Source organism: Glossina fuscipes, unplaced genomic scaffold (genome assembly GCF_014805625.2).
Source record: "Glossina fuscipes isolate IAEA_lab_2018 unplaced genomic scaffold, Yale_Gfus_2 42, whole genome shotgun sequence".
NCBI lineage: Eukaryota > Metazoa > Arthropoda > Insecta > Diptera > Glossinidae > Glossina > Glossina fuscipes.
The window spans coordinates 2733610-2749115 of NW_023998426.1; the positions used below are offsets into that span (position 1 = coordinate 2733610).

The following is a 15506-nucleotide window of genomic DNA, read 5'->3' on the forward strand; positions in this document are numbered from 1 at the left end:
TAGCCGATATTAACATACTTCGATGTTTAATACAATACCTGTAGGTATTAAGAAGAAACCAAAACCAATAAATCACTTTTGGCAATCAGTTATGTTATTTCTTTGTTCTTTTTTTTCTTTTCTTTTTTTTTTTTTTTTTTTTGAATATATTTTATTTCATTTATATACATTTGAAGACTCTAATAAACATTAAACATTAAATATATATGGAAGCGTAAACGTATAGCACGCAGTTAGCTGGCAGTTGAGAGAATGAGAGAGAATCAAACGAGCAAAGGTAATTAATCATAATGAGGAAAAGAGGGGCAGTTTCGTTTTTTCTTTCTTTCTTTTTTTTTTTTTTGTTTTTTTTTTTTTGCTTCTTCAAGGATTCGGAGATGAATGCAATATAACAATAGTTAAATATGTACATATAAATATGGTTATGTATATGTATGCATGTGTAGATACATTTAAAATTTAATATATAAATGAAAAAGAAAAGAAAGAAAAACGTTTCATAATTATGTTACCTAAAATCACATAAAAATACTTAGCGATTCTGTGAAGTATTGTATTGTGCGCCGTAATGTGCTAACGATTAAAAATTGAAAAAATATATATATGTATTTTTTTTTTAAATCTAAGAGCGATAACTAAAATACTTTCGGGCATTCATTAATTATTTGCAAAAAAAGTTGCGTTTACATTAAAAATGATTTTGTGAGGTTTAATGTTCTTCTTAAGAGATTGATTTCGGTTTAAAGTAATTGTAAACGTTCGGCCAAGCTGCTAGGACGTAATCTTCGATACCGCATTCATTGCTGCCTCGCAATATGCGGAAATTACCGTGCTCACCCCACCATGTTCCCCAGGAGTTGGTAGCAATCTGTAGAATTATTTGCTCAGCTCGATCAAAGCAGGATAAATTCTTAATCTAGTACTCACCCAGTATTTGTTGCCGTCGTGCTCTTCACCCCAACCGATTAATTTCACTGAATGAAAACCTACAGGACTACCGCGACTGGCCGCTGTATGACGATATACTCCCCCGGAATAGGAAAAGAAATCTCTATGAACTGTTAGCGTAGCCTGAACTGGGCCCGACATAAATATTTCTGCCATAATGTCAGTCTCATTGTTTAGAGAGTAGGCTGGACCTACAGTATACAATTCATCGCGATCTACACCCGAATACGATCTGCAACCGTTACTTCTCAGCGAACGACTATTATAAGGGATTTTACACGCGTCCCGATAGCCAACATAGGGATAACAAGATTCATCGACAACGCTAAAATTTTACGCAAGACATATGCTTGTTTAGAACAGAGTAGAAATTCTTATTATTATCTTATTGCATTTCATTGTTTACCCTTGCTTGTGAAGATAACGCCAAGCAGCGTCCAAATGGCCGCCGTTGCAGCCTTGTTGTCTACGCGTACAAGATAAAATATTTTGCGGGGACAATTGAATGACTTCCTTGCCTCTGCTTTGTATGGCGAAGCGATCCGATGCTACAGACGCTGTGGATATAACCCAAGATGAACCACACCAACCTAATGAAATTCATATCGTATCAGAGAGTGATTAATGCAATTTATGAAATAGTCAAAAAAAATACTTGCCTTGATCAGGAACATCGGATATATATGATGCCCATTTATCAATTGAATTGAAACTTCTTGGCAAATGATCGACAATATTGTGTAGACGAGACATTGCCTTAACGCGATATGTCGGCTCCTTGGTGCCTAAACGTTTCGTTAAGCCTTCCGCATATTTATGACCCCACCATTCATCGTATTTACGAGCCGACCAGCCAAGTCTATGTATCGAATTTACATTTCTAATGAGACTATCATCAGTTAGACAGAGATCCCTATCGCAGTCAACAATCCCTCCATCTAAACAACGGCATTCATTGCAATTGTCACGTGTTGTATTAAATTTATGGAAATAGACACCGTTGTGAAGGCAGCTCTGAATCGGAGCAGGTTCGTTCAGGCAGAATGTACGATAATCAGGACAACAATCGCTTACGTGACCACGGTCGCAGAATTCATCGCAATAGCATAACGTACCTACAAAATTACTCACATAAAAAATTATTGCAAAGATTCGAAAATTTGTGGTATTTTTTCCGCTTTCTTTTGTTTGAATTATACTCACTGGCAATAGGTAGGGAGCAACCATCCTGTCTATCGTTACAGCATTGATTTATTCTGCTACAATATGGTCCAGGAAAGTCATCTTTTAGCGTATGATCGAAACTAACAACTAAAGTGATCATGCCAAACAACACCCATATTTTTGTGGAAGCACATGAGTCTTTGAACATCATTATGATACTAAATTAAGATTTTCGAATCCAACGTCGAAATAGTTCTACAATAAAGTACAAATGAAAATACGATTTAGCATAAAATTTTTTTTAGCCAAGGATAAGCACAGAGTGCATTCTTTTTTTTTTTTTTTTTTTGAAAATCTATTAAATGACCAAACATTCTTATATTTTCTTTGTTTTTATCATTGCTATATATAAATATGCATCTACGTGATCTTTAAGATATGAACTAAACAATGCAAGAATATAGATTATATTAGTTTACATAATCTCTCGCCTTAATCATGTTGAAGAACACCTGAGAGTAACATACAACGCTCTGCATAGCTAGTACAGTCAGTACATTTTACCGTAACACCTCACCGACAAATATAGATAGCATGAAGAAAACTCACATGTCGATCTACGCGATAAAATTGCGATACAATCCCACATAATAATAAAATTACTTTACCTCTTAAATAAATCAGTTACTCACTGAGTGATTTGGGATCTTGCATCCAAACACATTTGTCCTGCACCTAATCTATGCTATTTATGCAGTCTATGCGATGAAATTGCGATACAAGCCCAAGAAATAAGAAAATTACTTTACCTCATAAATAAATTATCTCGTCATTCACTTTGTTTGAGTATCAATATTGAGATCTGCTTCGGATATTTTTGTCCTGCTTGTTCTGTTTGTACTTAATTTAGGCTATTTATGCGATAAAATTGCGATTCAATCTCAAGAAAATTACTTTACTCTTTAAAGGAATTAGTTCGTGATTGACTTTGTTTGACGATCGATGTGAGACCCACTTCGCACAATTTTGTCCTGTTTGTTGTGTTTGCATCTAAACGACTTGCATTCCCGCTGACATTGAAATTAACATTAGTGACAGGGTTAAGAGGATAGATCTCTTGTGAAAACAATTCAAATGAGATAACACTCGAATGAGTCCCTATTGACCACTTGATTGATTAACAAATGAGAACAAACTCGATAGGTGACGTTTATGGAGTCACTGTAACGGGTAAGGAGTTTACAACCGTAGACAAGGTAAGCACTTTGCTTAATATCACATAAAAAATCCTTCTTGCGCTCTCGAGTGTTATGTACAAATTACGATCAGATTAACTCGATATCGAAAACCATAAGACGGTCGTTACTCTTTCTTTGCTAAGTGATGTCGCGCTGAAAATGTGAAAATTACAGATACACTTGTTGCTTTCTTAATATGTGAAGATATCAGGAATAATTAATTGATGGGAAGGATTTCCTACTGATTTTAAAATAAAAAAGGAAAAAGTCACCCAAATCGCCGACATCCGATACTTGGCGAGCGATCTCAAGGAATTATCTCTGTTTAGTAGATTCTCAGCGCGTTCTCGTACACTTTTTAACTACTTAGTTTCTAAATGATATGTTATACCGTTTTACATGTAGCATATATATGTATATAAACCAATTGCAAAAAAAAAACACAATTTTACCGCAAACATGATCATGACAGCCAAAAAAATTTAAGAGAAAAAAATCACAAAAAATTTATAACAAAAATATTTATATTTTTTAAGTCTTATTTTTTCTATTTGAATTTTTTATGACCATCAGCGAAGGACTGAAGTATATTAATTTGTCAAACCGTTTGTAACATTCAGAAAGCAACTTCAACAGAAGTATTTATATACCGCAGGTATATACACATAAAGCATGTATACAATTTTGATCAGCATAGTCAAGTACGTCATTCCGTCCATCCATGTATCTATCTGCCCGTCTGGGTAATCTTTGGGTTAAGCTGCTTCGTGTACGTAAAAATTTAGACATCAGCTTCAAATATCCCAAAAATTACGGAAATTCCCTCACGTAGATTGGTATTGAAAATGGGATAAATCGACCAAAGGAAATGTCTGCAGTACAGCATAAGCTGAGCGTATATTTCGGTTTTCAAAAGTAAAAGAAGAAAGTTTTTTGCTCCTTACTCATAGACCGCAGCAGATGGACAAAGAAAAATTCCTACGTGTATTCTATGAGCGTACGATTGCCACCTTCCACTCAAGTTTATGGAATATCGAAATTCCAGTTTTCCGTTTTTTTTTTCGCTGATCACATGCGAATAGAATTTTCACACTTGTTTTAAATTATTTTGTTTATATCATTTTTATACCCTACATCACTTATAACACAAGGGTTAATTAAGTTTGTCGCAGATGTAGACAACAACCAGAAGGACTTGGCTTTCATTATATCGATCGATTCAGGATTACTTTCTGAATTCAACTAAGTTTGCTTGTCTGCCTGCACGCCTTGTTTTCTTATGCTTGATCTACAGGCCGCAATTTTTGAGATAATATGATGAAATTTGGTACACCGACGTGTTTCGGCCACGTGAGAATTAACGCTTTTGAAATCGATTTGAATCGGACCACTTTATCGACTACTCCCAATATAATTTATTTTTGAAAAGTCGTCATATGAATAACAGCAATGTATTAAGGGAAGTGATGTAGGGTATTCAATGTTGCACCGGTGCCCACTCTAATGTATTTACTTATTTTTAACTTTATTTATTCTAAATATATTTTGCTTTATTTTATTTCTCTTACGCGTTTATTAGAATTCCACAAATATTTTGTATAGAACTTAGACTTAATGGCGCGTTTTTCTTTTTTCTATCGTTGCTTGGATTGGAAAAGAGACGTCCCAAAGGAAGGGAGATTGCCTCGTAAACAAGTCTATGAGGAAAACGGAAAAGAATCAAGAGAAAGTCTCCAGGCATATAAAAAGGCTTTATATGCTTAGAGGAATTTCTTAATTCCCAGCAAAATAAGATAATTTGATGTTAATAGCCCTGCCATTTTTCTCCAGTTGTTCAACATATGCTTAACGAGAACATTTTCCTGAAGTATTTCCGGAATGTTCTGTAAAAGGTTGCTTATAATTTTGGACGCATGATTTTGGTAGATAATTAGACGTTAACAACAATTTGTTGTCTAAGTCGCTGACATGAGCATCTTTTTTTCTTTTTTTAATATAACAGTGCACCCAAGACAAGTCATCTATACGTGTTGCACAGCGATGATAAGAAAAAAGTCAGAAAAAAGAAAGGAGGTGGGGGATGAGCGCAGCCTAGTGAATGAGTGACAGGTGTTATGCCTTCACCGACGGAGTACTTACTATAACTACCCAACCAAGCGTGCTCAAACACGCTGAGATTTAAACATGCTTACATTGACTTGATAGTCCCCGAGTCTAATTGAGTGCCTCCTGTTTTAAAAAATTTAATTCGTCCTGGTACGGATCAGCAAAGTGTTAGATTTTCCCCACAAAATTTTGCATTGCAGGTAGTCGACCGGAGTAGACCGGAGTCCCTGTATTGCCTTCGAATCTAATTATGACCGAGAAGGAACATATATACCATCTAGGATCTCTGATGATTTCATTTTACGGTGCTATACAGGATCAGTGGATTTCGCCAGTCATTTAATGACATTATTTTATTACTGGTTTACTACTACCCTCCGTCAGTGAATTAATTAATGCGTAAAAGCCAATATTAATCCCGTCTTTTTGGTTGTTAAATAAAAACATTTTGCCTTCTCTTTGACAGACGGATCATCAATAAAGTTGCGTTTTAACACATGATTAGCATATGTATCGTTCGTTCGTTCGTTCGTTTGTTCGTTAACGATATGCACTGAAATACATGTGAACTTTTGCGATCATAAAACCTTGTGAATAAATATTATCATTTTATTATTCCCCAAACCAAGTCATAAACGATCGTAGAATTTAAAATATAACCAAAAAAAACAAAAAAAAATAATAATAATAATAATAAATAAATAAATAAAAGGCATCATTTTTTATGTTCCAATGTCACTTCCTTTCCATTTTCAACGGATAAGTTAAACTTTGATATTTCGTTTGATCCCTTTTGAAAGAATTCCAATGCCAACATGCTTTTTATGAATAATAATATGCATACAAGTTTGCATGGGTGCTGTCATAGAATTCTAAAAAAAAAAAAAAAAAATTCATTCACACAAATAATGAACTCATCAAATTTTTTGCTTGCATCACCATTTTTGTCTTCGTTCAAGAAAATTTCGATAAAAACAAAAGTGTAGTGAAAGCGAAAACAAATAAACTATAAATAAAATTTTGAATCATTTACGTTATCACACACATACACACACGCATACACACACGTAAACAATACAAAATGTTCTCTGAATTTTGCAATCGTAAAAATATGCCATTTAAGAATTTTTTATATATATATATGTATATATATATAGATATATGCACGTATGTAAACAAACTGGTATGCATGCGTGACAACACAATGTCTACGCGATCAACTATACATATATGCACATAAATAATTATATATATATATATATATAAGATTGAGACGATAATAACGGTTAATACCTTCAATACGTACGTAATTTAAAATATGTTAACAATTAATGCAAAATAAATAAATTAATTAAAACGCGACAAAATAATATAAACAAACCAACGTGCTCGTAAACATTTAATGCCCAATATCAACATGTTTATGTATACAAGTGCAGTTTTAGTTGAACGTTGTTACTTCGATATGCATTTAATGATGTAAAATTGAAAGTGAAAAAAAAAAAAAAAACAAAAAAAAAAATTAAAACCGAAAATAATTAAGAAAAATTTATTAGCCTAAAAAATCGATTTATATAAGCATTTAGAAAAGCTGACCTTATCCCATTTCATGTAGTTTTAGTGTAATGTCCACTTAACAACCAAAAGTGCACTGCATACACTATATTTATATGCATATTAGGTATACAAATAAGTTATGTGGAATTTGTCAATGAAATTCAAATATAATTAAAAGCAAGTAAAAATATCATGCTCGACTCTACAGCATTTCGCGTAACACGGTTATTTAACTTAACGGACTTTTCAAAATAAGTCTCTAACTGTGAGGTGACCCGATTCGAACCGTTTTCAATAGTGTTCGTTTTTAGTCGAAAACAACTCGATGCATTAAATTTCATCAAAATATTTCAAGAATTGAGACGTGTACCTTGAACGCAGTAATACATGGACAGAAAGGCAGGCGGGCAGATCGACAAAGTTATATAGATTTAGAAAATGATTCTAATAATAAAAGGTGGCTCCATCGTACGCTTTCTAAGCTTTGGACACTCCCTCACAACCTTAATATACCCCAGACACCGCAAATGGGATAAGGTATAGCTAGAGTTAAATGAATGTGACTATCTCAAAAATTTACACTTGTACCTTGAGCACAAGAATACATGGACAGACGGACGGACAAGCTTAGATCCATTCGCAAAATTATCCTGATTCTAAATAAAAAGTGAGTCTATCTCAAGTCCTTTTGGGTGTTGCATCCATCGGCACAAACATACTGTATTCTGTATCAGAATATAATCTTTCGCCGTTTCGTTGCCAGCCGATTTGCTAAATATAACTGCTCGGATCTGGATAAGTGATAATTCTGAATAATGGAACAATAGCGTGTTCGAACGTCCTGTGACGAATTGGCAGCAATATATTGCACAAGACTTGCATCAAATCGTGTATGCCGCCAAAAAAGGACATGCATAAGGAGCATAATGAGTTTAAGGAAGACCACGAACTGGTTGAGTTAACTTTCTTCATTCTAGTTAAGCTACTGTCATTTTATCGCTGAGGCCTCGATAATGAAGGATTTTTTAGACAACGACTCGATCAATATGATCAATTAAGCACCGTACTTAACTGACGTAGTTTCATCTGACTTTTTGTCACTTTGGGGCAAATTTATTAAATCGATTGCAGATTCGGATGTTGAACAAGCGGTGCGACAGGCCTTTACTAATTTAATGAAGAAGTTTGTAATAACAAGTGGAGGCTCACTTTCAATGTAAGAAAATAAATTTGAAATTCGGATACTTTTTACACGAAACACATATGTATTAAATATTTGCCATGTCTGATTGTCTGAAAACGTCGCGCATAAAATATTTACTATATAGAAGAATATGTTTACTTTACAAAAATGTGGGCATTAGCTGGAAATATGTGAACACCTAGGAAATCTCTTAAAACACCTTCTTTGTAGAGCTTCTCGTGGGGGAACAGAACATTGCCATCGGAGTTGCGAGCATATTTTGCCACAAAGGTATTATTACTTGTTTATATTGCTGTAACGAAAATTAGAAAATACGTCTACCTCTTTTTTACATGTTAGGTGCATTCCTTAGCAATCCGTGCGAAAAAAATGCTAGCGACATATGGTAAATTTGGTGATATCTTTCACAACTTAAAAAACTCTATATTTCCAAGAAACCGTGCAAAAAAAGCATTAATGAAATCCACAATTAATTCTCTTTTTATTGATCCCTTAAATAGTGCGGAATGACGTAAAATGATCATTGTGGGCGTGGCAAAATTTTAAGTCGTCTTCAATTCATATATATATCTGTATGCTATTGTGCGAAACACATGGAACTTTAAACGCGTTTTTCTCGAAATGCAGCCCTCAAAACGGCAAACAGCGTAGCTCGAACATTTTCATTATTTTCGTTGTCATTTTTTACATTAGCGCTAAAACGACTTTTTCCAGATTTCTCCGTAAGATTTTTTCGACAAGTTTATTTATTGTATGTACATATGAATCTTACTACCTTAACGATAATATATACATCAGATCATAGAGTTTCTTCTCCTGCGTAATGCAGGTAAGTTGAAAACCGCTCTATAAGATATTCTTAAGAATGCCTAAATGGTAAAGGACACTACAAATTAGTGTTCCACCTACTGCAGCAATTATGCCATTATTGTGTGCCAATTGCATGCTTACACTGCCTCTGGCAATGATAACAAAATTTTATCTTCTTTTACGGTATTGTAAATAATAAATAATAAAAACCAATACATCTGTAATATTTATGGATTGTCTGGGAGGAAAATGTAGTTTACATCAACATTTCATGTTAAACAAGAAGCTTTTATGTGATGTACATCATGCATTTGAGACAGAAAGGATTATTCTGTCTCATAAGACTTAATGCTTCCAATAAATATAGATTTTGATTCGTAATAGTTGTAAATGTTTTTGTATCACTTCATGCAGAGTTTTCTATTAATTTTGCTTCCATTAGACGGAGAGAACAAATAAAATCTATTCTACTTCCAACATATGCTGGCGTATTTGAAATTATTGTATTGTATACCGTACGTCACGTATGATGCAAGGATATAGTAAGTACGCTCAGATGTGTGCAAAACCCACAAGGACTTGTGGTGAGTTCATCCTTTATTATATCAATCGAACCTTTTCTCTCCGTCTGTCCGTCTGTCCGTTTGCGTACAATCCGCATTTTTTGATTTATTTTAATGTAACCTACTACACTGACATGTTTTGCTCCAAAGATAAATGCTGTTCAAAATGGTTCGCATCGGACCAGTCTTTCGACCACTGCGCATATAACGCCTTCATTGGAAATATTGTTATATGAATAAATTTTGCTTAATTTTTCAATTGCTTTCGAAGAATTTCAGGGCATTTTAAGGTTAGTTTCGAACTTCTTGTATAAAAAATTCCATCAAATTTTTATATATACGAACTAGAAATCGGACGGACAGACGCCATTATATAAAGATCGTTTAAACGGATAAATTCCAAGTTTCAGCTTTCTCCTTGAATTTCATTCAGCTCGAACGTTTGGATGGACAGACATATAAAGGGATACATATATAGATCGACTTAGAATCCACATGGTCATTCTTCGCCCAAGAAGAAAGCTGTGCTTTAACATTTAGTTTTTCGATTACTGGGAAAATTTTGTTTATTTTTTTATTATTTCTTTACACATGTCACAATACAAGCCATTATCTGATATCTGTTTAATAAGTAACAGGTAAAAAAATTATATTCAGCTGTGACCGAATCTTTTATGCCCAACGAGGATTGTGGATAAAGGTCCTAAAAAAAAAAAAAATTAAACCAAATTTCCATACTTTGCAATACTGCGTAGGCGTGCCAGATTTTTTCGATTTTTTTTTTATAAAATATTCGCGGATGTTTTTATCGCATATCTATTGTAGTTTATGCGTAATTAACAAAGAAGACATAGAAAGCATAGGGCTCTCATCTCCTACTAACTTGCGCGCAAGAACTTTCGAAATTCTTTCCAAATTTAAAAACAATAAGTTAATCTTTGCAAGCAGGATAATGTTTATGAACGGGTGAACGATGGACGGATGGATGGACGGACATGCTAAGATGTCTTCCGAATTCGACACTTGTTAAAAGTATACACATAAGGCTTCCTTCGATGAAATGAATGCACTCCCATCCTTCGATGATGGACGTAAAAATAGTACCTAACACATGGTTAAAAATTTCGATCAGTGACAGGACCTTCAAATAAATCACAATGGCGAATGCGTCCGTACTGTGTCCATGTTCTTGTTGACGAAGAAATAAATTAATTCGTAACACTTATGGTTTAAAACTTAAAACTTCAAAAATTAATCCTAAGATTTTAAGAAGAAAAAAAAGAAGACAACTTTTTATAAAGAGGCAAAGTAATCCTATGCAAAATATTCCTTGGATATCAATTTAACACCTTTCATAGTTTATTCATTAGTGAATATCACCAAAGCTTTAATGATGTCTGACACCACTCTTTAAATGCATTTTCACACAAACAATCGAATAAACAAAGATAAAAAAAAAAAAAATGCGAAACATGAATAAAATAACTAACTTGGTCTTCTCGTTATAATTTCAAATAACGCGATTTACACTTGATCCTTTTTCGAGAAAAAAATAAAAATAAGTAAATAATACGTGCGCTCCTCTACCATATACTATAGAATGTGATATTTCGCGATCGCGACTAGATGTCAACTGAATGCACAATCAATTTAAAAGTAAAACAAAACTTTGCTGACAATGATTTCTATCTTTGCGCGAGTATATCACAATTTCGATCAAAACGTTTAGTAGACGGGCAACAAACAAACACTTGCCTTAATGCGCTAGCGGACTGAGTACATGACAGAGAGACGATGCAAGTTAAAAACTCCGCAAGGAAATCAATATTAGCCAGAGAGAGACAGAGGAAGAAAGAGGAAGAAAGAGAGAGAGAGAGAGAGAGAGCAAACGTGATCGTGAAAAAGGGGTGAGAAAGAAAGGCAACGCCAAAAGGAAATAAAAAGTAAACAAATGTATATACCGCGGATACCGCTATAGCTGCTATACACAAACTTATTTATCTTAATTATTTATTAGCATGTATTAAATTCCTGCACTATCACACCAGCCCGCAATAATTTGTGCAGATTAGAAATCAATGCATATACATATATACATATATATATATATATATATATATATATAAGCACAGGTATTAAGACCATATAAACAAATTCTATCTACTACTGAGAGCGCAGACAAACCGCGCACGTTTTTAAAAGTTTTTGCAAACTAATTGTGTTTTCTTCAATTTCTTTAAAGCGTTTTCAGTTACACCGCATAATATTCAACATTTACATAACAAACAAAAACCAGATAATTGCTTTCATTTACAACTTTAACCTTAATTTCATTTAAACAAGTGCAAAAAGTAAAATGCACTAGAATTAAGCGGAATCTTAGGTACTTAACATATGAATATGATCTTTGTACTTATCTCCGCGTTACCGGAACACGGAGAACTAACTCTGTAAGATGGTGTAGACTTTATCGTGAATCCTACTCTGTGTCTTTCTAAATCTTCCAAGATCGCCAAAAATTTTAATGCAGATCTTAACTTTAGTACATTTTCTCATAAAGTAAATAAATGCTGTATAACATTTTGAGTCCGAACCCGATAGATTTTTCCAACTATTTCACGCGGAACGTTAAAAAAATGTACCTTCACCTGCTTGTAACAGAGCGTAGTCCTAGCCTTACAATTCGGTGTCTGGGTCGTAACATTCCATTCCAAGCCATAGTGTCAAATTTAATATGATGAATAGGTATTCATTAATTTCTGTGTGTGAGGCATATTGTACGCAATTTTATGCTCTTCCTTATGGCTAAATGCCCAGTTTTTGCAAAAGTTATCTAAAGTGGCAATAATTAAGAGAGATTTACATTCAATTCAAATTCAATTCAATTTCAAATCAAATCAACTTCGAAGCTAAACCAATTTCAATTCAAAAACAAATCAAATTCGTTTCGAAGGCAAATCAAGTTCAATCCAGATTCAATCCGAATTCAATTCGAAGTCAAACCAAGTTCAATTCAAATTCAATTCAAATTCAATTCAAATTCAGTTCGAAGCCAATCATCTTCAATTCAAAAGCAATTCAAACTGGATTCGAAGCCAAATCAAGTTCAATCCAGATTCAATTCGAATTCAATTCGAAGTCGAACCAAATTCAATGTAAATTCAATTCAAATTCAATAACCAATTCCAATTCAAAGCAAATCAAATTCGATTCGAAGACAAATCAAGTTCAATGCAGATTCAATTCGAATTCAATTCAATTCAAAGACAAATCAAACTGGATTCGAAGCCAAATCAAGTTCAACCCAGATTCAATCCGAATTCAATTCAAATTCGATTCGAAACCAAACCATGTTCAATTTATATTCATTTCGAATTCAGCTCGAAGCTAAATTAAGTTGAATCCAAATTCAAGATAGCCTGATCAACGTTTAACGACCTTTTCTCCATATTCTACTAATAAATGATATCTGATAGGTTAGTGATGCATTGGTTAACTTATACGCTCTCGTTTAAAAAATTTGGAATTTTTTGTTCATTTGCTTCGATAGTAGGCAACAAAGAACTTTTTTAAAGCGTAGACAGGTTTTCTGTGAGCAACGATCTGTTCATACGCCCAATACCCTTGGACAATACGCTTATATGAGTAAAAAGTTTACAATTTTTACAAACTTGTTTGTGTGGTGGCAGATAAATTTTCTTTAAAGGAAATGTAGCGTAGCTTTCGACGTTCGTCGATTCATAATGCAGTGACTTTGATTTCAAACTAATGGCTGAGTTCATTTTAGAGATATCGACTCAAGCATAAATCAGCCTTTACGCTTTATTATACCGATTAGGAGGATTACTTCCACTTAGACCCCACATAGATGTGAACTATATGAGATAAGACCCAGTCTTAAGCGAGAACATGATCAAGCGATATCGCTGTCAGAATTACCAGCCTAGACTGTAAGCACAGTTATTTTCATTGAGAGGTGCGAGCTTTGCCCCAATATCTTCATTAGTTTTTAGTAAAGAAAACGACACCTTTCTCGATTTTAGCAGCTACGTCCAACGGAAGTGCAAAAAAAACCTTCCTGCCAATGTGACGAATCAATATAATGCTTTGAGCTAAATTGATGGTTAGCCAAAAGTTTATGTTATAGTAATTAGCAACCAGTTGCCGACGCAAAAGTGACGTAATTAAATCGCTAATAGCAAAGACATTTAATAGGTTAGGGAAAATTCCAGCTGATGTGCCTCTGCTTTATAAAAACATCTGTAATTTTTATGTAAAGCTGATCATGATGTGATCGATATCTAAGATAAGCAGTTCCTGCGGCAAATAAACTAAATTATTATACTAAAGTACGTCAGTTATAAAGAAAGTAGTGCGGATTTTTTTATTACTATATATAAGAAGTAAATCCTTGTCTCTTTGCGCCGCTTATAATAAGTAAAAAAAGTGATGACAGTTAAGGGTAATTAAAAAGAACTTGCCTATGCCTTAGCTTCAGGAATGAAATTTATTTTAGGTATGTAACTTATGAATGACATATGTTAAGCAGTTTTTCTTGGGAGACATAAAATGTTTGCTTAACTCAATGCGCTTATGATATTTATAAATTCATTGAAACGTGCACTTAACGTTGTTCGCATTCGTTTAAATTGGCAAAAAAAAAAAAAAAAAAAAACAGTTTTTTCGAGTTTCTACTCTTTCTTTTTTCGCTGACGTTCATTTCTGATAGTATCTATGACGACATACTAGACTACGTATGTAGGTATGCATGCATATATTCGATCGAAATTTATGTTATGCAAAAAGTGTTAGTTTACACATTCTTGATATTATTTTTTAGCAATAATTTCCTAATTCTTCGTATGTAACACACATTCAGTTTAGCAGCAATTTTATAGTTTTTCGCTTTATTACTATTACCGTTTGCTTGCTCAAGCGAATGCCTCGACATTGAGATGTTCCAAACTTTAATGCACGATATCCATGATAATATAATGCGTTCATTGCATTTATATAGATATGCAAAAAACATCTGAACAAATACAAGATAATGAGAATAATAATTTTACCTCAGTGATCTCATTATGTTCATAAGATATTCTTGGTCTAATATTTATCACATCACTCAATAAGTTTCCGGTATGATTTGATTTGTATTTTTGTAATACTACCCCATATCACTATTAGGTCCTATGTCCCTTTTCAAGATAGTCAATGAATGTTATATCATGCGCATCCCAAAATACAAATGCGGCTTTTGCCTTTTTGCTGTCCACTCGTCTGATAGCCGAATTGACTCTCGAATGTAGTGATGATTCCATATTTTATCCATCGCCACATATCGCATGGAAAATCCTTTTTCATTTCGCCTAAACCGCTCGAACACTTCGTTGTTTTTGGCCAAAAGCCAGCAAACACGGCACTCACTTCGAGCAGAACTTTTTCACATTTTTTTTAATGCAAAAATGGTAAATAATGTGTCTTTCGAAAGCTTTAGTGTACCAATTATTTTATCGTAATAATATCTTTCAAGTCAATCCTGACTGTGAACGTGTTTTTTCTCACCAAAAAGCATAGTTTATTCATTAGACGAAGTTCGGATTTAAAATCGCTTCGAAAATTACAAAACGAGCGTCATCTAGAACAACTGTACCTATCGTTTGAATGTTAGTATTATCCAGAAATCATATGGTTGTGCGGGCGGTGTTGCAGACAGAAGATTTATTGCTGGTAAGCTGCGCTATACGGAAAACTGAGTTGAATAAACTTCAAGATACAATTAGCACAGCCTGGAGTCATTTTTACCTGTTTATTAAAGTTTAGGCAAGAAACCGATATTTCAATGATTGCAATGTATAGCAGATAAAGGCTCCATTAACATTTAGTAGATCAACATCTACTAAGCAAGCCTTTGAT

At 33.8% G+C, this 15506-nt stretch overlaps 1 protein-coding gene across 1 annotated transcript; it reads right to left on the reverse strand.

The window, feature by feature from the left end:
- Window positions 1–329: 329 nt before the first annotated feature.
- Window positions 330–11223, reverse strand: LOC119636875 (tubulointerstitial nephritis antigen-like). Its single transcript, XM_038032548.1, has 6 exons — window positions 11081–11223; window positions 2152–2367; window positions 1608–2063; window positions 1355–1538; window positions 928–1273; window positions 330–868 (listed from the first exon to the last, which is right to left on the reverse strand). The coding sequence occupies exons 2-6, from the start codon at window positions 2321–2323 to the stop codon at window positions 722–724; spliced, it is 1305 nt and encodes a 434-aa protein (XP_037888476.1). The 5' UTR covers window positions 2324–2367; window positions 11081–11223; the 3' UTR covers window positions 330–721.
- Window positions 11224–15506: the final 4283 nt, after the last annotated feature.

Coding starts and splice junctions, on each gene's coding strand:
- LOC119636875 (XM_038032548.1), bottom strand. CDS start 2,323: ATGATGTTCAAAGACTCATGTGCTTCCACAAAAATATGGGTGTTGTTT. Junction 2,064..2,151: donor TTGCTCCCTACCTATTGCCA/GTGAGTATAATT, acceptor GTAATTTTGTAG/GTACGTTATGCTATTGCGAT. Junction 1,539..1,607: donor ATCCGATGTTCCTGATCAAG/GCAAGTATTTTT, acceptor GAATTTCATTAG/GTTGGTGTGGTTCATCTTGG.